General features: G+C 54.8%; 1 protein-coding gene across 4 annotated transcripts in view; it reads left to right on the forward strand.

The window, feature by feature from the left end:
- The first annotated feature begins 8,863 nt into the window (after window positions 1-8,863).
- The window catches only part of SCUBE1 (signal peptide, CUB domain and EGF like domain containing 1), a 131,449-nt gene continuing 118,301 nt past the window's right edge, over window positions 8,864-22,011 (forward strand). For 2 of the 4 annotated variants that reach the window (XM_043440478.1, XM_043440480.1), the window contains exons 1-2: window positions 8,864-9,093; window positions 13,221-13,355. In XM_043440478.1, the coding sequence (XP_043296413.1) occupies window positions 9,006-9,093; window positions 13,221-13,355 (223 nt within the window). In that variant the 5' untranslated portion in view covers window positions 8,864-9,005. The remainder of the gene's footprint in view (window positions 9,094-13,220; window positions 13,356-22,011) is intronic. The other 2 variants (XM_043440479.1, XM_043440482.1) reach the window with 1 other exon arrangement.

Genomic DNA, 22,011 nt, shown 5'->3' on the forward strand with positions numbered 1-22,011 from the left:
CAATAGATCTTGTGTAGTTTAAGTTATCCAGAGCCACCTTCTGTCACAACCAATGAACTCTAAGCCATGCTCCTCTTTCTGCCAAGCTGGCCCTCCCTGAACTTTTCTTTACACATGTTTCTTGACACTTAATCTATCCTGTCTAAAATTTATTTCAGTTTTTATTGAGTGTCAGCTGTATGCCAACAATCATGTCAAGAGCTTCATGCTCATCATCTCATCTCTCCTTTACTGAGCACTTTTTAAAATTTATTTACTTTTGATAGCTCTGGGTCTTTCTTGCTGTGCGCAGGCTCTCTCTAGTTGTGGTCCGTGAGCTTCTCATTGTGGTGGCTTCTCCCATTGTGGAGTTCAGGCTCTAGGGCTCCAGGGCTTCAGTAGTTGTGGCTTAGTTGCTCCAGGGCATGTGGAACCTTCCCAGACCAGGGATTGAACCTACATTGTCAGGCAGATTCTCGAACACTGGGCCACCAGGAAGTCCTCACTGAGCACTTATGATGAGAGCTTCTTATACTTATCTTACATATGGGGAAGCTGAAGCCAATTCCGGTCTAAAACCAATTCATGTGGTTGGTTGCAGGAGACTTGCAGTAAAGTGAAGAGGAGCAAGGGTGAATTTAAGAGGCAGGGCCCTCTGGCGGGAATTTTGGCTGCTTCCTGCAGAATTCATGAGCCAGGGTCTCCCTGTCTAGCCTGAGCTCTTGCTAAGCAGGGTCCAGGTCTCCTCCTATGTTCTTACCAGCCTGCACGGGAAGTCATTGCTTGGTAAATTTCTGTTGTTTTTTTTTTTTTTTAATTGATCCTGGACCACAGCAGTGAAAAGGCCACGTTCTAACCGCTGGCTGCTGCTGCTGCTAAGTCACTTCAGTCGTGTCCGACTCTGTGCGACCCCGTAGACGGCAGCCCACCAGGCTCCCCATCCCTGGGATTCTCCAGGCAAGAACACTGGAGTGGGTTGCCATTGCCAGGAAATTCCCAGTAAATGCCTTCCTAATGGAAACAACTCTTGTGTCTCTTTTGGACAATAGCACAACAAATTCTTCTCCTTTCTCTAAGAATTTAGGTGGAGCCAGAGCCTGGCAGGCTGCAGTCCATGGGGTCGCGAAGAGTCTGACACGACTGAGCGACTTCACTTTCACTTTTCACTTTTATGCATTGGAGAAGGAAATGGCAACCCACTCCAATGTTCTTGCCTGGAGAATCCCAGGGATGGGGTCGCGCAGAGTCGGACACGACCGAAGTGACTTAGCAGTAGCAGCAGTAGCTGCACTTTATGGGCTTCCCTGGCGGCTCACCCATAAAGAATCTGCCTGCAATGCAGGAGACATGAATTCGATCCCGGGATTGGGAAGATCCCCCGGAGAAGGAAATGACAACCCGCTCCAGTATTCTTGCCTGGGAAAGCCCATGGACAGAGGAGCCTGGCGGGCTACAGTCCCTGGCGGTCACTAATGACTCAGACATGACTTAGGGACTAAACAGTGCAGTCTACAGTGCGGGGTATTTTCTTTTCTTGGACTCAGGCTCTCGACCTGCAAAACAGGCTATGAGACACATGATCTCAACCTTTGTCTATGAGGATCAAACCGGATGATGGGTGTGAAGGAGTCTAGTAAAGTCCTGAGCAAACGTCCATTGTCAGTATCAGCCTGACCTGGCCTGGGAGGCTAGCTATCAAAGCACATTGCTGACCCTGGGGCAGGGCAGGAGAACCCAAGCTGCCTGGTCAAGCTCACTGGAGCCAGTCTCCCTCCCGCCCCCTATAGTCCTAGGAGATAAGGATGTCGGGCAGGAAAACCACAATGGCTCATTGTGAATGGGAGGTGTGACCGGCTGCAGTCTGCCTTGGGCGGCTCTTGGGAGACCTTTATGGTGGTCACAAGAGCTCTTCCTCCTTTGTGTTGAGGACATTCTTGGAGTTGAACTAGGCTAGGCCCTAGGACCAGAGAAGGGCCGGCATCTTCCATTCAAATGGCAATCTGGGACTAGACCCTAGAAGATGGGAAAGCCATGGGTCCCTGGGACAAGAGCCCCCGACTTTCTGGATCCTGAGAGACCCACTCTGGGATGTCGCTGACCAGCACCGTTGCCTCCTGATTGTCTATGATTGCTGCCAACAATTAGCCCGAGAGAAAATGTTTGAGGGGATTCCAGGCAGACATCTCCACTTCTATGCCTGCTCTCAGCGCCTGCCCTGCCAGACAGCTTACTGGACGTTGGAGGGAAAGAAGAAAACTGGTCACCCCCTAATTCATTCATGGGGTCTCTGCTTGCTACCTAGTATTAAGGGTCTCATCCTGCCTGCAGCCATGAAGCCCTTGTCTGGCTTCCTGATGGTTTTGCCTCCTTGGAGGGCTATATTGGCTTGGGTTTTTAGAGATGCTTGCATCTCAAGCAGGTGGCGTCCGTGGGCAGTGTCACTGGGAAGAGTACCAGGTAGTGACCCTAAAGGGCAGAGGAGGTTGAGATGATGGAGGGGGGTCCATGGCCTTCTCTACTCTCTTTGTCTTCTCTCTCCCTTCCCATTTCTTTCCTCCGCTCTCTGACGGATCCATTCTCTCAGGCCAGCTCTCCGTACAATAGTACCACAGCCAAAGGGAGTTCTGAGAGCAGCATCCTTACTGCTCCATGCCCACATAGGAAAGTAGACACACCTCAACGGCCCCACTTAGAGAACCCCCAGGCAGACATCTGATGGGCTTCGCTTAGTCATATGTTCTTATCGTTCAGTTGCTCAGTTATGTCTGACTCTTTGCGACCCCATGGACTGCAGCATGCCAGGCTTCCCTGTCCTTCACTATCTCTCAGAGTTTGCTCAAACTCATGTCCATCAAGTCAGTGATGCTATCTAACCATCTCATCCCGTCACCCCCTTCTCTCTGGATGAACTTTATGGCCAGGGGCATAAAATACAATGAATGGCCCAGCCAGAGCCACCTGTTCACTACTGCAGCCTTGGTTTAAGGTCTGTAAGGGATATTAGGTGACCAAGAAGTCTAACTCACTTGCCCACCCCAACATCTTGACCTAAGTGAAGGAAAGATCTTCTAACCAGTTGGTTCCAGGTTTCAAAGTGGAACCAGTGCCCATGGCGAGGGCTTCTGCAAGGCCAAGGGCCCCAGACCACACATTCTGGCCGTCCTGCTGGCAGGCCCAGCGTGCCCTTGGGGCACAGAGGATGGAGGGGGCCAGGAGAAGGTGGGCGGCTGGATTCACTCCACAAAGTCGCAGGCAGGACAGAGCTCCTGAATCTTGAGTCTGAGCCCATCAGACACAGGAATGGGGAAGTTTGTTGGGACAGAAGGGAGCAGAGAAAGCTGCGGATTGAGGTGTGAGGCAGTGCAGGGTGGAGGGGAGGCATGGACTTTCCCAGGCAGAGGACAGACCCACCTCCCACAGTGTTTTTTATTTTTTTGGCTGGGCCACGTCTTAGCTGCCGCACGGAGGCTCTCTAGTTGTGGCACATGGGATCTAGTTCCCTGACCAGGGATAGAACCCAGGCCCCTGTATTGGGAACGTGAAGTCTTAGCCACCGGTCCACCAGGGAAGTCCCTCTCCCACAGCCTTGAGTGGACGGTGTCCTATAGGCAGCAAGGACGAGAGAGGTCCGGTCTGCCTTTGAGCACCGACCCTGCTGCTCTGATGGGTATGGGTGTGAGTATCTGTGGAGTCACGCAGGTGGAAGCAGGTGTTCTTTCATCAAAGCCAGCAGCCCGGGGGATGGAGAGGAGAAGTGATGTGCCATTCATTGACAGGGCTTGGTGGGTGAGGAGAGGAGAGGGGAGGGATGCCAGCCCTGAAAAGCAGGCCTAGACTGGAGGAGGTGAGGGCCCAGTTGGCGAGTGTGAGGTGCCCGAGGGGGCCCCGGTGGACCCATCCACGGGGCAGAAGATCTGGGCTTCGGGCGGTAGGGGGGGGTGGGGGCGGTTCCCCGCTCTGTGAAGCTGGAGTGTCTCCGGGTTTCATTTGCAGCTTTCCCTGCATCTACGGCCTTGCAGCTTGAGTCACTTCCCCTGAGGGGATGGTGTGTGTGTGTGTCATATCACCTCCCCATCACTTCCCACTTCTACACAACCCCTCCCAGTATCCTAGAGTGACTTGTTGCCATCCTAGATAAGAAAATAAACTGGGAAGGGGGGAGCTGTTAGATAGATGGGAGGGCATGAAGCTGGTTAGTACCTAAAATCAACCATGTGAATTGTGAACTGTTACAATCTGTCTGCTGTGTAAAAACCTCTTTTCTCAATATGGAAACCAAAAAGTACCACTTTGTGTGTTACAGCCAGCAACACCCTAATGCCTTTTGAGTGGGTTTTATTAGCAGGTAATGGCTTGGCCTTCCCAGGTGGTGCAGGTGGTAAAGAATCCTCCTGCCAATGCAGGAGACCTGGGTTCAATTCTTGGGTCAGGAAGATCCCCTGGAGAAGGAAATGGCAGCCCACTCCAGTATTCCTGCCTGGAGAATTCCATGGACAGAGGACCCTGGCAGTCCAGAGTCCGTGGGGTCGCAGAGTCGGACACGACTGAAACGGCTTAGCACGAAAGCAGTGGTTTAGAGCCTGTCTTCAGGAGCTGCACAGAGCTGAGTTCAGATTCCGTGTCTGCCATTAGCTGTCTCTGTGGTCCCCGAGGAAGTGACCTGTGTCTTTGCTTTTTCAGGTGTAAGGTGGGGATGGTGGCAGTTTCTACCTCTCAGGATAAGTGATGTAACACACAAGATACTGAGCACAGTGCTGGGAACACAGGGACACTGCATACATTGTACCTGTTGTTATAATTGGAGCCAGAGAGAGCCAGGAGGTCAGAATACCCTGAATGCTCAATCTGAGGCCAGTCATCTCAGAGGAGTCTGGAACGTGAGCTGGAGACATCCCTGGCTTCTGGGGGTTGAGACCCCCATTTGACAAGTAAGAGCTTGAGCCAAGGAACCTGGTCCATGGGGCCCCTGGTCACCTGTTGTTGTTTAGTTGCTAAGTTGTGTCCGACTCTTTTGTGACCCCATGGACTGTAGCCTACCAGGCTCCTCTGTCCATGGGATTTCCAGGCATGAATACTGGACTGGGTTGCCATTTGCTTCTCCAGGGAGATCTTCCCGACCCAAGGATCAAACCTGCATCTCCTGCATTGCAGGCGGGTTCTTTAGCACTGAGCCACCAGTTGCGTGAGAGAGAAGCCCCCGTAGTCACCTACCGATTACAGAAAGGATGAGCCTTCAAGGTCTAAAGAAGTACGCAAACACGAAGCAGTATGACTATGAACGTTCATTTTTAATAAGAGAGGATGACAAAAGCCTCTAAAGTCATCGAGATCAAGGCTTTCACATCCCTGTAGTGACATTTTATGCTTGAACTTTATTTTCTCAAAGAACTTTCTGTGGCTAAAGAACAACTGTTAGGAATCAAGAGGCTTTTTTGTGAGGAAGTAAAAACAAAAGCAAGGTGTTCTTACACGGAGGGCTGGAGTCAGCAGGCTGGAGTCCGGGCGGCCCAGGCTGTGTGTCTGTCTGGCAGGAAGAGAAGTGCTCAGGTCAGCCTCTCCGCAAGCCTCTGCGAGGTGTCACCAGGGGGCGCCCAAGGGTCCCAGAGGATAGCAGGCCTGCTGGCCAGCCCAGCTTCCTGGTGGGCAGAGGATGGAGGTGACCAGGAGAGGGTGGGCAGCTGGATTCACTCCCCAGGGCCCTATCAGACAGCCAAAATAACCTTTATCCACTCCCTGGAGTGATGTGAATCCTCAGTTAAGTGATCTCTGCTTTGTTTCTTTGTCCATTCATTCATTTATCCAACAATCATTTCTTAGGTCCCAGCTAGGAGCTGTGACTCCAGACGCGGATCAGCTGTGAGCCCCACCTTTAGGAACCCCCCAGTCTAGGAAGCGACAAATATGAATCCGGGGGTGAGCTGGACTCTGATGGGGAAGCCACAGCTCCTATTGGATCCCAGAGGAGGACCTACACTCTGTTTGGGGGCGGGGATGGGGCAGAAGAGGAGGGGTGAGCCTTGTGAAGAAGGAAATCAAGGGTGATCCTGGCAGAGGGGGGCACACAGGCAAAGACTGAGAGGTGTGAGAGCAGGATGCCTGTGGGGCCCTCTTTGTATTGCTTTGTCGAGGAGAGGACCACTGCGTGGGGCAAAGGGTGCGTTGTTCGCCCCACAGAGTGTTCAGCGTTGTTTGGAAGATGACAGGGAGCCGTGGAATGTTCCCTCCCAAGGTGACTGTCTCATCCATGTCCGGGCCTCACTCGCCCAGCTCTGTTTCCAGATGCTGTAAGATACCCCTTGCTGGAGTCCAGACAAATGGGATCTCACCCCGCCAGCTGCCCAGGTACCACAGTCTCTGTGAGCAGCTGGTTTCCCTGTCACCAACACCCTCGTGCAGTGCTGTACAGTTTGTGAGATGCATTGAGAACACTCACTTCTAGGTACCCACCTTCTCCTGCTGACCTTGCACACGGTCTTGTCCATCGCAGAAATCCCCTCCTCACCCTTGGTGCCCAGTTCTAGGGTCCTGTGCCCCAGGAGGCCTCCCTGACCACCCCTGGGCCAGAACCAACTACCTCTTTCTCTGCCGTGTCCTTGAATGCATTTGTGGGGAACTTAGGAGTGTGTCTCCTCTCCAGCCCTCTCTGCTTCCTGACTCCTCTGCACAGACCATGATCTCTTGGAAGGAATTACTTTTTCTCTGCACACTTGGAGGAGCTGGCTGGGGACTGGACTTGGTGTCCCTGAGTGAGAGCTGCCTCTGGGTTCTGGGAGGGCCACAGTCTAACAGGCCACCATCCTACCTCCATTTCCTCCTTGATGTGGGACGACAGAGCCTAAAACAAGAACCCCCTGCTACCATCAAGCTTGGGAGTCACCGGGCCAGGGATGAGGGGCTGCTGCTGAAGAAACCCATTAAAGAGCATTGTTTCTAGTCAGTTCGAACCCCTGAAAGGACCTACCATCCCACCCCAACTCACCTTTGTTGCCCTGCTACCTAATGCACAAGACAGTATGTGTCAGGCAGAAACCTATGCTCTGAGGGTGTTTCTCCCCCAGAAACCCAAAGCCACACAATTGGGAGGAGGGCAAAATAAAGCCTGATAACAAGGTCTCCCAAATTAAACCACCAGCCAGCACAACCACACACGATATGTCAAGTGTGATGGGGGAGAAGGCTAACCCTCTCTGGTCCCCCCGTGTGGGGACCCCTTGCCTCAGCCCCCAGGCTAGTGCCACGGGCTGTCCGTGATACAAGGTCAGACAGGGAGCAAAGGTGGTTGGACACAGATTTAACTTCCAGGGCTGTGGAGACTGCCTCCAGAAGGTTGTGGGAGTGTGTGTGCAGTCACCCATTTATGTGTGAGTTTGCGTGTTTAAAGTGCGGGATTGTGTGCGAGGGTGTTGGTGATGATGTATATGAGTGTGAGTGTATATGAGAGCCTGTATGCCTGAGGGGGTGTGTTGGAGGGTGTACCTGCGTGTGTGGGTGTGTTGGGGGGGCAGGGCAGGGAGCCAGTGTGGAGAGGAAACTTGGGTGTGGACTGGCGCAAGCAGAGTGGGCAAAAAGAGGGAAGTCTTGTCTTTCAGTTAGGCCTGGAGAGCAGGAGAGGAAAAAAGAAGCTCTTATTGGTGGTTGTCAAGGAGATGGGCCTTGGGGTTTGCTGAACTTTTTTGCCTTCAAGCATCCTGCCTGGGGCTGAGAAGGGCCATTTATTTCCAACTTTGCCCGCTGGGTGGGGGGTCTTGGATCCAGGTCTCAAAGGAGTCAGGTGTAGACCCCAGGCCCCACTGGAGCAACTCTTGCGTGGAATAAACCCTAACCTGACCGCTTGGTCTTCCCGCCCCCAGCCCACCATCCCGCAGGACCTCACATTCTGGGGGCCGGGGGCTCATCAAACTTTGCTGTGTAAGAGGTTAGCCCTCAGACAAGCTGCGGCAGCCAAGACTGACCGTGAGGCAGACACAGAATCTTCGCTGCGCCCCCCTGAAGGCACGGATCCCACGGTTGTCCTAGGACAAGCGCATTTATAGGCCATTGTCCTTTGAGGAGTGGTAAAAAGTTTGTTTGTTTTGAATATAAATGTGAAAACGATCTTCAGAAGGTTTTCCTGCCTGGCTTCTTCGAGGCTGCCTTGCCAGTGCTGGGCACACAGTGAAAATGAAGTCGCTGAGTCCTGTCGGACTCTTTGTGTCCCCATGGACTCTTAGCTTACCAGGCTCCTCTGTCCATTGGATTCTCCAGGCAAGAATACTGGAATGGGTTGCCATTTCCTCCTCCAGGGGATCTTCCCGACCCAGGGATCGAACCCGGGTCTCCTGCATTGTAGGCAGCCGCTTTTACCATCTGAGCCACCAGGGAAGTTGCACATAGTAGGTGCTCAATAAAAACTCATCGAATGGATGAAAGAGCAATTTTGATTCGAGCGGTCTGCGTTTCTTTTGATACAAATGGATACCTCCGGGGCCTTTCTCGACCTCCGAGGGTCGGTGGGCAGGCCCCCTCCCTCTCCCTCAAGTGTGTGTGTCTGTGTGTCTGTGTGCGCGCGCGCGTGAGCGCGCGCGCGTGCTGGTGAATGGGTGCTGCCCCCCAAAGAGCGGCCACCCTCGACGGACAGAGTGGGACGCGGGAGCCGAGGGCAGAGGGAGGGAGCAGCCTCAGAGGCTGCTCCGGCCCGGCCTAGACCGTGCGCCTGGCGGCCGGGCGATCTGGCCCCTACCCCCCACCTGCCGCGGGCCCCGAGGGGAGGGGGGCGACCCCGGACTCCCGCCCCTCCCCCCAGGCCGGCGGCCGGCGCCCATTGGGCGGTGGCGCGTGGAGCCCCGCCCCCGGAGGCAGCGGGCCAATGAGCGCGCGGCTGTCACCTCGTCAGTCGCGCCGGCTCGGAGGCCGGGAGCCGGAGCGCTGGCCGCGGAGCCTGCAGCTGGGAGCGCTCGGCGAGCGGCCGGTCGGTGGGGGTCCCAGCGCCCCGCACGCCCCGCACGCCCGGCCCGGCCCGGCTCGGCCCGGCCCGGCCAGCAGTGAGCATGGGCGCGGCGGCCGTGCGCTGGCACTTGTGTGTGCTGCTCGCCCTGGGCGCGCGCGGGCGGCTGGCGGGGGGCAGCGGGCTCCCAGGTAAGCCCCGACCCGGTGGGCGGCGGGGTCCCGGGCGGGCCCCCAGCCCCGCGCCATCGGGAGGGCTGCAGCCCCGCCCTGACTCTGCAAAGTAACTTCTGGGGCCGCCCGCGGAGCGCCCCCTCCGCGCTGCCCGGGCCGGCCGGGGGGCTCCCGGAGCGCAGCGGGGCCGGAGCAAGGAAGGGGGGTGGCTGGGGCCCAGGGGGAACTGGGACGGGGGCGGCGTGTGAGGGCGGGAGGAAGAAAGAAAGCAGGACAGCCCGCCGAGGGGCTCCTCCGCCGGCCCCGGCGCACCGCCCAAGGGCGGGAGGGAGTGGGGATTTATCCCCCTCCCGGAGCCGGACGGGCGCTCCCCCCCACCCCGGGGAAGAAGGGATGCCGGGAGGGGAGACCCCCAAGGAGGTGAGCAAGAGAAAGAGGACTGACCCCGAGAGAAAGAGAAGGAGGATGCAGGAGATGGAGAGACAGACGGACAGACACAAAAGGACGCAGGGAACAAAATCCCGGAGAAAGACGGACTGGAAGAGTAGAGACCAGAAAGACCGAAGCGGGCAAGGAGGAAACCCAAGGGAGTAGGCAGGAGGCAGATGAGCATCTGGAAGGAAAAAGATCAAAAGAGGGAGATGTGAGGGCGGGCGGCAGGAAGGGATGGGAAGAGAGGGAAAGAGAGGTGCGGCCAGGGGGGCGCCCGAGAAAGAGCGGAGGGCTGGGGGAGAGGGGGAGGGAGCCAGCCAGACCGAGGGAAGGAGGGAAGGATGAGATGGCTGGAAAGCGGTGGACAGATGGACAGACAGGAGGGGGAGGTCTGAAGAACAGACACGGAGGAAAGGAAATGCTTGGAACCGGAGGGCGGGGAGATGGAACACCCTGAGGGGGTCCAGGAGAGAGAGGCAGGAGACTCTGGGGGTTGGGGGTTCGGGGTTGGGGGTGGGGTGGGCGGGCATCGAGCATCCAGAAAGGTAGAGGCAGGCGGCAGTGGCGAGGTCGGGGTTCCCCACGGATTTCAAGGGCCCGGGGCAGACCTCCCTTCCCCTCCTGCTCTCTCGGGTGTCTTCCACAAAGCTGAAGGCACATTCTCCCCTCCCACGTCTGACCCTGTCCCTCAGAGGAGCTCCCCTCCTTTCGGTCCTCGGAAGGGAGAGACCCTGCGGCACTCTCCCCGAGGTCCCCTGGCTGCACCCGCAGCCAGGCTCCCTGAGGTCTGTGTCTGGTGGCAGGAAGTCTATTCCTGGGAGTTAACCCCTGAGTGAGGATGCTGGGCCATTGAAACTATTCTACCATTGGAGTCTAGCTGTTTTCTCCCCCGGTGGCCCCAAGGGAAACTGGGGCCCGCTGCCACACCCCCACGTGTCTGCGGGTGTCTCTCCTGGTCTCTGAGGTCCTTCAGTCCCGTTGGGTTGCTCCTGTATGCGCCTGTCTTCCTCTCTGTCTGTCCGCTGTATCTGTCTGCACCCCTCATCTAAGCAAGCCTTGTGCTGCTGTGAGACAACTCATGTCAGAGCAAGCACCTGCGATGGGAGGGGACGGCTGGGCTGGGCTGTCCAGGCCAGGACTGGGGCCAGGGAAATTGCAGGGACCCATGGCCTAGTTTCCTCTCCCTCTCTCCTCCAACTTGCTGCCCTCTCCCCAGCTCCCACCTAAAGACATGTTTAAAAAGTGTGTTGGGAGACTCCCCTGGCGGTCCAGTGGTTAGGGCTCTGCACTTCTAATGCAGGGGATCGAGTTCAATGCCTGATCCCTCACTAATATCCCACATGCTGCAGGGCACGACCCCCCAAATAAAGTTTAAAAAAAAAAAAAAAACTACAATTAAAAAAAAATTGTGTTGGGAGGTGCCCCTACTGCCCCTTGGCAATCCATCCATTTTCATGCCATGAGGACACCTGCTAGGTGTGAGATTTGGGGTGTGGGGACCCCAGAGCCCCAGGCAGTTTGACCCCTGAGAAGTGGAAAGAGCTGTAAGTGTGGTCCATTGCCCCTGCTGGCCGTGTCTTAGAAGTGACTCCAGTCCTCTCCCCTGGAACGTGTGGATCTCTGGTCTCTGGCTTCCTGCCCTTGAAGCTATCCCACCCCTCTCAGGGCTCCCGCTGTCACTTCTCCAGAAGGGGATGGTCCACTGGCCTGATGTTCCTCATGGCCCCTGGCCTTCTGATGACTGGCTTTGATCTACACTGACTGCCTCCTGGCCCCTGATCACCATCCTTAGGGCAGCTGTAGAGGGTGGGCTGCTGACCTGAGCAGATAAAACCACCCTGAGAAAGGACGCCACCTGCTCTGTGTGTGTGTGTGTGTGTGTGTGTGTGTGTAGGGAGGTGATTCTGTTGTGTTTCTTTTTGCTGCCTCTCTTCCTTTAGGGGCAGGCTGGAGCCTTGGGGAGGAACAGTCCCGGAGGGGAGTGGGTCTCCTAGAGACGTCTCCCCATGCAAATTTAGAACCCAGATGCCAGCCAGAGCAGTAATTCAGAGTGGACATTCTTGAGGGCCAGATGGGCTAGGGTGAAGCAGAGGCGTGAAGAGAGGAGGGCATTCCAGGAGTTCCCCAGGCTCGCCCCTGGGTGATGGCCCTCGCCATAGCTACTGAGAGTTCCTTGTGCTCCCCTCTGGGTCCTTCTGTCTGTCTGTCACCCATCTGTACTCTATTCATAGCTGGCTGGAAGCAACAGGTCATGTGGAAAAGCCCTGGACCTGCTTATCCTGAGTCAGAGTCCAGTCTCGGCTCCTAATGAGCTCCTGACCATCTGCAGACTTCTCTGGGCCTCAGTTTCCTCATTTGTAACCTGAGGAATGAACCTAGATTATAGTTAAGGTTCTTCTGGCTGCGTTATCCTATGCTCTGAGGGTCTTCCTGCTGCCTGAGCTGTGTGTGTGTGTGTGTGTGAGAGAGAGGGAAGTGTATACACAGATGCACAGAATCTATTTCATATTATTTGCCCAACAGCGATTCCAGACTGATGGTGTATATGGAGGGAAGGAGGTGGGGAGAGCCAGGAACCCTCATAATCTAAACTTAACTTGAGTTTGGAAGTCAGAGTATGAGAACCAGGTTCAAACCTAGATTTCCGAGGTGGAGAAGAGAGAGGACAGGGAGATTGGATGCATCCATGAGCCAGGTTAACCCAACTGATGGAATGGGTCCACCACTGGGATGCTCTAGTCTGGTGGCATGGAGGCCAGGGGAAGAATCCTTCAGGGACTTCCCTGGCTGTCCAGTAGCGAAGACTCTGCGCTCCCAATGCAGGGGGCCCAGGTTTGATCCCTGGTCAGGGAATTAGATGCCTCAACTAAAGATCCCACGTGCTACAGTGAAGATCAAAGATCCCATGTGCCACAGCTAAGACCCAGCGCCACCAAATAAATAAATAAATATATATATATATATATATATTTTAGAAAAAAATCCTTTATTTCTACATCCTAGGAGCTGGGTGGGGCCCGTGTTCAGATCTGCCCCATGGGCCTGCTGGCTTAGCCCCCACTCAGCGCGCCAGGCTAGCCTCTGTTTCCCCATCTGCGACCCAAAGGGGAAGGATTTAAATTCCTGTGAGGACCCTTCTGGCTCTAAATTCTAGAATAAGGAGGGTGGAGGAGGGTTGGAGAGATGCTTGTGGGGAGAGCAAGACGCAGAGAGATGCTTTTCCTCTCTATGTTCCTAAAGTGAAAAGTGAAAGTCATTCAATCATGTCCGACTCTGCGGCCCCATGGACTATACAGTCCATGGGATTCTCCAGGCCAGAATACTGGAGTGGGGAGCCTTTCCCTTCTCCAGGGGATCTTCCCAACCCAGGGCTCGAACCCAGGTCTCCCGCATTGCAGGCGGATTCTTCACCAGCTGAGCCACCAGGGAAGTCCTATGTTCCTAAGCCTCTGTTTTCTCAGCTTTGTAATGGGAACAATACCTCTACCTAATGGAACCATTGTGAAAGTAAACAAGACCAGCACCTGGCACAGAGCAGCTGCCCCAAAGATGCTACCAATCACTGCCTGTCGCACCAGGTGGTCATGTGACAGCTCCTCCTGTTAATTACCCTGGGGACCACGGAGGGGGGGGGAGGGGGCAAAAGGAACTGCCTGCACCGCAGTGTCTGCCCACGTCCTGGCCACGCCTCACCCGCTGTTCCCCTACCCCAGCAGGGGCCGTCGACGTGGACGAGTGCTCGGAGGGCACGGACGACTGCCACATCGATGCCATCTGCCAGAACACGCCCAAGTCCTACAAATGCCTCTGCAAGCCAGGCTACAAGGGGGAAGGCCGGCAGTGCGAAGGTGAGCCCGGCCAGACCCGCAGCCCCCACGGCCCTCGCCGGTGGCCTTGGTCAGCCCTGGCAGGGAGGCTGCAGGCTGCCCCGGAACCTGGGCTGCTTCCTTGGGAGGTCGAGGAGTATTAAACTCTCCCTGGGTTTGAAACTTTTGGGGTTTCTATTTAATAAGCACCTGAGGTGGAGCAGTGGATGGTATATTTGTCCATCTGTCCCTGACCGGATGTATATGGGGTAGAGGCCTGGGGTGACCCCCGAGGTGGCTGTTGTTCTTGTTCAGTCGCCAAGTCTTGTCGGACTCTTTGCAACTCCATGGATTGCAGCACGCCAGGCCTCTCCCTGTCCCTCACCATCTCCCAGAGTTTGCCCAAGGTCGTGTCCGTTGAGTCGGTGATACCTTCCAACCATCTCATCCTCTAACCCCGTACCCCCTGGAGGAGGGAATGGCAAACCACTCCAGTATACTAGCTATGAGAACCCCATGAACTGTATAGAAAGACCCTAAGCTCCCTAGTTTCAAATCCAAAGCTATCTGTATACCCTGTTTAGCTTCCCCAAGGGAACTTCACAGAAGCAGCCACAGCACCTGTGGGGCTGGCTCAGGTCTCCTGTGTTGATGATGTGCGCGTGAGCAGAGACTGGTGCTGTCTGTCTATACGTCCAGCCTTCCTTTCTTGCACCTGGGATGCTGGTTTGAGCGTATGGCCCTAGAAACCGCCTCCCCAGCAGGCTGAAAGTCAGAGGCAAGAGCACTCTTACTGTCTTTGGAGGGGACTTCCCAAGCCAGACAGAACCTTTGGGAGCATTTGTCCAGGAGGGTCTGTGTGGTCATTCTGCCTCCATGGGTCTGGCACAGGACCCAGCATCAGGGGGCCAGAGACAGCTCTCTTCCAAGACTGATGTGCACCCCTGGTTGAGAATCAGTATCCAAGGCTTTCCTGTCTGTCCCCACTTCACAGATGAGGAAAACTGAGGCTTTGGTTGGAGAAGTCACTTCTGCAAGATCCCCGCCACCACCACCCTGTTTCACAAGGGCATGGCTGGGACTCATATCCAGGCTCCTTAATTCCTGCCCAAAGCTCTCTGTCATCTCATTGTCTTCTCCCTGAGCCCTGCCACCTTCCGTTTTCAAAGTGTGAGATTTGTGTTAGGAAAGCAAGGTGGGTGCCTGCTCCTAAGTTTTTATAGGAGTTGGGTTTTATAGGAAACATGGCTATGCCTCCTTAGGACACGCTGGATTGTTTATCCATCTCATTTGTTGGGCATCTACTTAAGGCTGAGTGCCAGATAGATGACCCTGTCCTGGACTGTGCCTGGTTTGGCCACAGCCCTGGCCTTGCTTGGGGCCCAGAAGCCAGAGTGGGGAGCTGGCGCCTACCCACAGACCTCTGGAAGGAGGCCAGGCTGGAGGCAGATAGAGCAGGCCGGCTGCTGTTAGGCCTGGACATGAGCTTGGTGGTTCTGACTGACACATGTGAGATGCTGTTTTCTTATCTTTTGCTCTTCCCTGTGGCCGGGGAGCCCCAAGGGGACCCTCATCTCCGCCAGTTGAAGCCACTAACCCAGGCTGTTCTTCCTCCAGCCCAGCTCCTGAGGTCACCCCCCTGCTGTCCCTTGCCCAGGATGCCCACGTTTTGTGTCCTCCCTGTTGCCCTGAAGTCCTGCAGAGTCCAGCTTAGCTTTCCACTCTGCTTGAGCCCAGAGTGGGGTCATGGTCACTGGCTCTGGGGGCCTAATGGCCCCAGTATGAGGATAAAAGAGGACAAGGCTTGTGAGTGTGCTTCAGGAACTGCCAGAGGCCTCCTGGTCTCTCCAGCCTGGCTCTGGCCTCTGGCCTCATCTGAAGCTTGGACACCCTTGTGCCCTGGCCACACATACATACACCAGGCCAGTCGTGTTTCTGAGACCCAGCTCAGATGTTCCCCCTTCATGGAGCTCCTTTCCCTTCTTTTGTGCCCTAACGCCTAATCCGTCTTAAGGCCTCCTGAAGACTGAATGAAATCATCAGCTGTCCCCAACCTTTCTGGCACCAGGGACCGGTTTCGTGGAAGACAGTTTTTCCATGGACCGGGGAAGGATGGTTTCGGGATGATTCAAACACATTGCATTTTTTGTGCACTTTGCTTCTAGTATTATTACATCACCGTGACCTGTGATCATCAGGCATTCAATCCCAGAGACTGGGGACCCCTGGTGTAGGGTACCAGAGCCCTGGCAACCTCAGTGCCTGGTTGACAGTGGGCACTCAGCATACAGTAGGTCCTCAGTACACAGGGGGCGGTACCATTACCCACGTTGTCGTCATCATTGTCATCTGCTCCCATCATCATCATCAAAGCTCCGTCGTGTAGCATTTGCTGCTTTCCATGGTGTAAATGGGGGCTTTCCAGGTGGCGCTAGTGGTAAAGAACCCACCTGCCGAAGCAGGAGACACAAGAGACGCGATTTCAATCCCTGAGTCAGGAAGATCCTCTGGAGGAGGAAATGGCAACCCACTCCAGTAATCTTGCCTGGGTTAAGATTAATCCCATGGACAGAAGAGCCTCAAGAGCTACAGTCCATGGGGTCCGAAAGAGTCAGACATGCTCGAAATGATTGAGCATGCACTAAACCTCAGGGGTGGCAGGCAGTTTGCTGCCACCTTCTCCTACTAGCAGGCATCAATCAAACCTGATTTCCCTCCCTGGGCCCCTTTATCTGCAGGCCCTGAGCTGGTGTGGGATTTGCAGAGGCTGGCATTGGAGTTTGGGAAGAAATGAGTTCCCCTGTCCTAGAGATCTGAAAGATTTTGCTGTTTACTGTGGTAAACAGAGAGGACAGAGTCTTAGCAGGCCCAGAGAAGGTGCCTTCCACAGCCTCCCTCACTCTCCACAGGAAGAGGTCAGCCTATGACCACTCCCTGCCTCCCCACGTGGGGCCAACTGAGCCCCATAACTGTGTTGCCTTGAAACTCCTGCTGCCGGAGGAAAACCCTTTAGCAAACCTGGCACCTGAAGCAACCAGATCCCTGTTCCGGGGACGGCTTCTCACCACACGTTCAAGGCCATCTTGCCATGTGGTCACGTGCACATGTGATGATGGTGGGGTGTCTGCATGTGCAGCTGCGGTGTGTCCAGGGAGCAGCCTGGGGCCACATGTGGTCAGCTTACCGTCAGCAGGGGGCTTGCTGTGGGCAGACTGAGGGGTCTCAGACAGCTGTGAAAGACCCTGAGCATGGCTGAGGATAAACCAATGTTTTCTCAATGGTTCTCATCTTGACAGTGTCTGAAGTCACTCGAAGTGAGCTCACGGACATGCAGAGTTGGAATGAGCTTTAAAGGGCCTCTAAGGCAGCCCCCGTTATTTATAGATGAGTGCCCCTCTTTGTTGCCTTTGCCAGCCTCACACAACCTGTTTAGCCCACTTCACAATGGCTTAATGGTTCCCAGGTCTCCTTCTGGAATGTGGGCTCCTCAAGGGCAGGGTCTATGATCTTTCAGCTCTGATGCCTAGAACCCAGCATCAGGCCTGGCACAGGGATTGGGAGGCATCTGTTGGGTGAATGGGTAGATGGATACGTTGCAGCAGTCACCTCCTCCAGGAAGCCTTCCCTGCTGCCCCAAATAGGTCAGCTGTCACCAGGGAGCATGACTCCTTCAGAGCTCCATTGGGTCGCCATGACCTGTGTGACTTCACTTAGGGTTGGGCCCAGAGCTGGTCCTGGTGGATGAGGTGAATGACTATTGTCCATGTCTGGTGGGTATCAGGAAAGTCTTCCTAGAGCCTCCCACACTTTGAAGGTTTTATGGATGAGGAAGCCAAGTCTGCAAAGGGGTGAGGTCTAGTCCACGGATGTCTGATGGGGACCAGTGGCAGAATTAGGTTGAGGAAATTGGGTCCAAGAAGGTTAGTCTCTCACCAGGTTGCCCAGCTAAGAGACAGAGGGCCTGGACTATGATTCTGGTCAGCCGTGAGGTCCCAGCAGTGGCCCAGACCCCCAACAGCCTTAGCTATGGAGTGTTAGAGGGGGCTGCAGAGACCTTTTCACACCTCCCCTTGCTGCCGTCAGCTCTTCTGAGCCTGGTCTCATTCTCTGTATCTTTTTCTCCCTAACCTCCCCCCAGCATCACTGTCCTTTTATAGTTCCTCCAACTTGCCAGCTCCTTCCTACCCAGGGCCTTTGCACATTCTGTCTCCCCATCCTTCTTCATTTAGCTAAGCTGCTGCATTCCCCACCCGCCTCACCAGGTACCCTGTGCATGGACTCTCAGGGAGCTGCCAGGGCCAGCCCTGCGCTGGCCTCCTGGTCTGAATTAGTCAGGCCTGTTTGTACTGTTTTCTGTCGAGGGGGCAGGCCGGGGGTGAGGAGGGGGCATTTCAGTCCCTTTAAATGCTTCAACTCATTTAACCTTAATTGCTTTGTTTTCATAGACATGTGCTAAGGAAAAGGACCAAATTATAGCTTGAATTGTGTCTTGCTAATCTTAATGAAAAGCTCTCGTTTATAATCAGGACCAGGTCCCAAACGTGGAGCAAACCACCCTCAAATGGCTTGTTTAAATAACTGAGACCCTCCTGATAATCACTGTTTAGTCTGAAACAGCAGTGCACATCACCCCTTCTATGTGTACTTAATTTTTTAAACCATTTATTCAAGTGCTTTCTTCCACTTGCAAGTTCCAACTCGGACCTTTTCCAAAACGTCATAATTAAAACTCTTGCGGGAAATAGCTTTTTGTTTTGGCCACAGTATATCAAATATATTACTATTTTCCATTTTCTGTGAAAAGGAAAAAAATGACAGCCTTATGGGCATCGGAGATCACAAAATTAGCATGTAAGTAATGCATGTAAATAGTCACTTCCTGAATTTTATATCCCCAGGGCCTACTTGTCAGTCAGCAAAGTTAGGTAGATTACAGGCCATGCTATTAAGTGTTTTAACAAAACTCTTAATAACACACCCAGTGATCCATTTAGTTTAACATCAGAAAAAAAACAAAAAAACCTTGAGACCAATTGGCCTTCTGAGGAAATAATGTCTATGACCTTACTAAATCATTTTCATCATCGTTATTACACTCTTGACTGAAACTCCAGATACTATTCTGCTTTTTGGGAGGCCAGCAAAGGCAGTTCAGAGGTGGGCTGGGAGTGGGGGAGGAGGGGAAATTCTTCCAGTCTTAAAACGTGCAATTATGCATGCTAACGTGTGCCCTGCTGAAGATGAAAGCGCTGGAGTCCGGCAGACCAGCGGGCAGGAAGAAATCGGATGTGACTTAAAATTCCAAGCTGCTGTCAGCTAGCAATTAGGCAGCGTGGCTTGCAACTGGTCCCAGATCTGTTGTGGAGCTGAGGTTTCTTGGAGCCCCAGTCCATTTTTGGGAAGGAAAAGTTAAGAGCTTGTATCATTGGCATCAAAGCACCAAGAGGCGTTTGCCTCCCCAAACCTCGGTTTGCCCAGGTGTAAATGCATCCACTGGACCAGATTCAGTTCAGGATGGAGAATGTTCACTGAGCACCTACTCTGTGCCAAGCTCAGGGCTGGGGCCATGACCTGTTTTCCCGATCTCCCCATTCAGGGGAGAAACAGATGGGGAAAGACGTGATCATTAACGGGGCGTGGAAAGTACAGCCGTGGAAATACAGACCAGACTCAGCGGGGTGAGAAGGACAGGGGCCAGCACTGCTGGGGGAGGGGGAAGTCTGAGAGGGCTCCCTGGAGAGGTGGTCATCTGGGCTAAGTTAGGAAGGCAGAGGGGGTCTCGGACACTCCTTCCGGCTCTGATGGTCCCCGAATGCGTCTGTCACAAGGGTGCCAAGGTCTGACTTTATCCCTGCTGACTCGGTGAGTGCAGCAGGTGGCTTAGCCTTCCTCCCATGACGTGGGACCGGAGGCACCTGTCTCACCCAGAGGGCCCCGAGTGGGAGCTGGGGGAGGGACAGCGCCTGGCTCTAGCGAGAGTGCGCGGAAGACAGCACTGGTGCCTGCGAGCGAGCTTTTTCTCCAAATCCCCATCTCTCCCAGGGTTAGAGGGCCTCTGCCCCACCCCCACCCCATCTCTGAGCACCCACCCCCCACCACCCCGGGCAGCAGGCCTCTCCCGTCCCTTCCTCTCGGCCCTCTAGCCTCCTCCTGGCCGCTTCTTATTACAGTGGCTGTATTTGTTTTTCCATCCGAGGAATGCTAACCAGCAAAAACCATTATTTCTAAGAAAATAAACCACGGGCCTTGTCGGCGTTTGAATGCTACTGAAGTGGACGGTGGCCTTCCCCAAAGGCCTTGAGACAAAGAGGGCCGGAGGGCTCGTGTGAGCAGGCAAGGTCAGGGGGTCTCGGAGGGGTGCTTGGAGGGGGTCTTCCAGATGGGCCAGGGCTGCAGCCCCTGGGAGGAGAGAGGGGAAAACCCCAGCTGGCCGGCGTGGACTTGCTGCCCTGTTAATAAGGGCTGCGGCTCAGTCCCCGCCCCCTCCGGGGGCGCCCAGAGGCACGCCCCTCTCCTGGAGACCCCCCACCCCACCCCCTGCCTCTGTCTGGGCCTCCTGCCCTTTGAGTCCAGGGGAGTAGGACTGGATGCAGGTCCGTGAAGACCTGGGCGCCCGTCTGTGTGACCTTGGGCAGGTCTGCGGACCTCTTGGGCCTTAGCATGCATGCTTAGTCACTTCAGTCATGTCTGACTCTCTGCGACCCTATGCACCATGGCCTACCAGGCTCCTCTGTCCTTGGGATTCTCCAGGCAAGAATACTGGAGGGGGTTGCCATTTCCTTCTCCATGGGCCTTAGTGTGCTGACTGCAAATTCAGGCCTCTAGTCTGCTGCCAGCCTGCCTGGCTTCCAGTCTTGGCTTTGCCACTTACTACCTGGGTGATGTAGCACACGTCCCTTCAGTTCTCTGAGCCTCAGTTTCTCTTTCTGTGATAGGGAGAGTGAAGCCCTTCCTGCTTAAGAGTTTAGCTGCGGACCGTTGGAAGATGGTAGGCAGTCCCCCTTGCTGTTATTGGCATGACGAATAGAGGGCAACTCCACTGGCAATCTGGAGAGAAAGAGAGTAAAATCAAAGTGCACCAGGCCAGCCATGGGCCAGAGCCCAGAGGGCAGCCTGTGGGTTTAGGGGGAGAAGCCTGAGCTGCGAGTCTTAGGTTCAAGCTGCGAGTCTTGGGTTCAGCCCCAGCCTGCTGATATGATCAGCTCTTCAGTTCCCCTCTCTGGGTTCAGTTATCCTTTTACCAAATCCAGGGGTGCTCTGGAAGAGCTCTAGGACCCCAACCTGCCCGTTTCAAGTGGTGGCTCAGGTTTTTGGGCAACTGTATTTCTGACGATCCTTCTGTTGAGTTCACGGGGTTGGGTCCGTGGAGCACCCCCTCAGAGCCTGCAGTCTCAGGATCTGGGGCGTCCCCCCTGCCTTTTTGGTAATGGGGGTGGGAGAATGACTGTCCTTCTGATTGGCAAGGGAGCAGCGGGAGCCTCAGCTCTGAGCTGGCAGCTCCTCGCTCCCATCTTGAACACTCTGATAAGGCTGCTCCCCATCACCCAGGTTGCTTGGGCATCTGCTAGGCCTGATGTCAGAACCTGGGGACAGCAAAGGGTCCAGAGTGTTTGGGAGTGAGAAAGGGAGTAATTAACTGGCCCTTCGGGTTTGGTAGGCAAGTCCCAGCCTGATACTGGAGAGCCACAAAGCTCACTGTGAGCCCACACGGGGCAGAGGGCACTTGAGGTCAGTTCACAGTGAGCGTCTGCACCCAGGCAGAGCCCCCGAGACTCCCCAGCATGATGTATGAGGCCACTGACAGCATTAACTGAGAAAAACAGCTTCAATGAGATATGATCCACGTACTATACCATCACCCACTTAAAGTACACAATTCCATGCCTTTTAGTATATTTACAGACTTGTGCACCCATCACCAAAATCAACTTTAGACCCTTTTCATTACTCCAAAAAGAAACCCTGTACCCCTTAGGCATTGCTCCCCAGCTTCCCAGTCCCCAGAAACCACTAATCTGGTTTCTGTCTCAATACTTTTGGCTCTTCTATAGACGTCATATAAATGGAAGCCTACGAAACGTGGCCCTTTGTGACTGAGAAAGCATTCTCCAAAGTCTGATGGCCTGGCCCACTTCCTGGCCCCCCTTGTATTAGCTGTGTGACCTCGGGCAGGGCGGCAACACCTCTGAGCCTTGGTTTCCCTTGCTGTCAGATAAAGATGTTCATACCCACTTCTTAGGGTGTTCGTAGCCAAGGGCCTGCGTACAGCCTCATACAGTCCATGGACTGCATACAGTCCATGAGGGCTCCAATTGAGATGGCTACTCATTCGTTCAATGCCAAGCAGACTTTGCAGAGACACGCTGCTACTGCTGAACCTGCAGCTCAACAGGACACAGTTCTTGCGCCATGGAAGTCGCAGCCTCGAAGGACACATACATAGCAAGTGACAGGAATGACAGTGTCCTTTCAGGGAGCCGCGGGGCCCAGAAAGTGGGGAGAAGCACCCCCCTCCCCGCCCCTGTCTGCCAGGCAATTTGCAAGAGTTCAGAGCGGGCAGTGATGCGGAGGCTCAGTCTGTGGAAGGGCGTGGGTGTCTGTGAGCTCCGGGCAGAGGAAAACAACGTGAGCAAAAACGTGGAGGCCCGAAGCCGTGCAGGCCACTGGGAGAGGTCAGCCCACAGCTCAAACCCCATGG

Source organism: Cervus canadensis, chromosome 21, assembly GCF_019320065.1.
Source record: "Cervus canadensis isolate Bull #8, Minnesota chromosome 21, ASM1932006v1, whole genome shotgun sequence".
Lineage (NCBI taxonomy): Eukaryota > Metazoa > Chordata > Mammalia > Artiodactyla > Cervidae > Cervus > Cervus canadensis.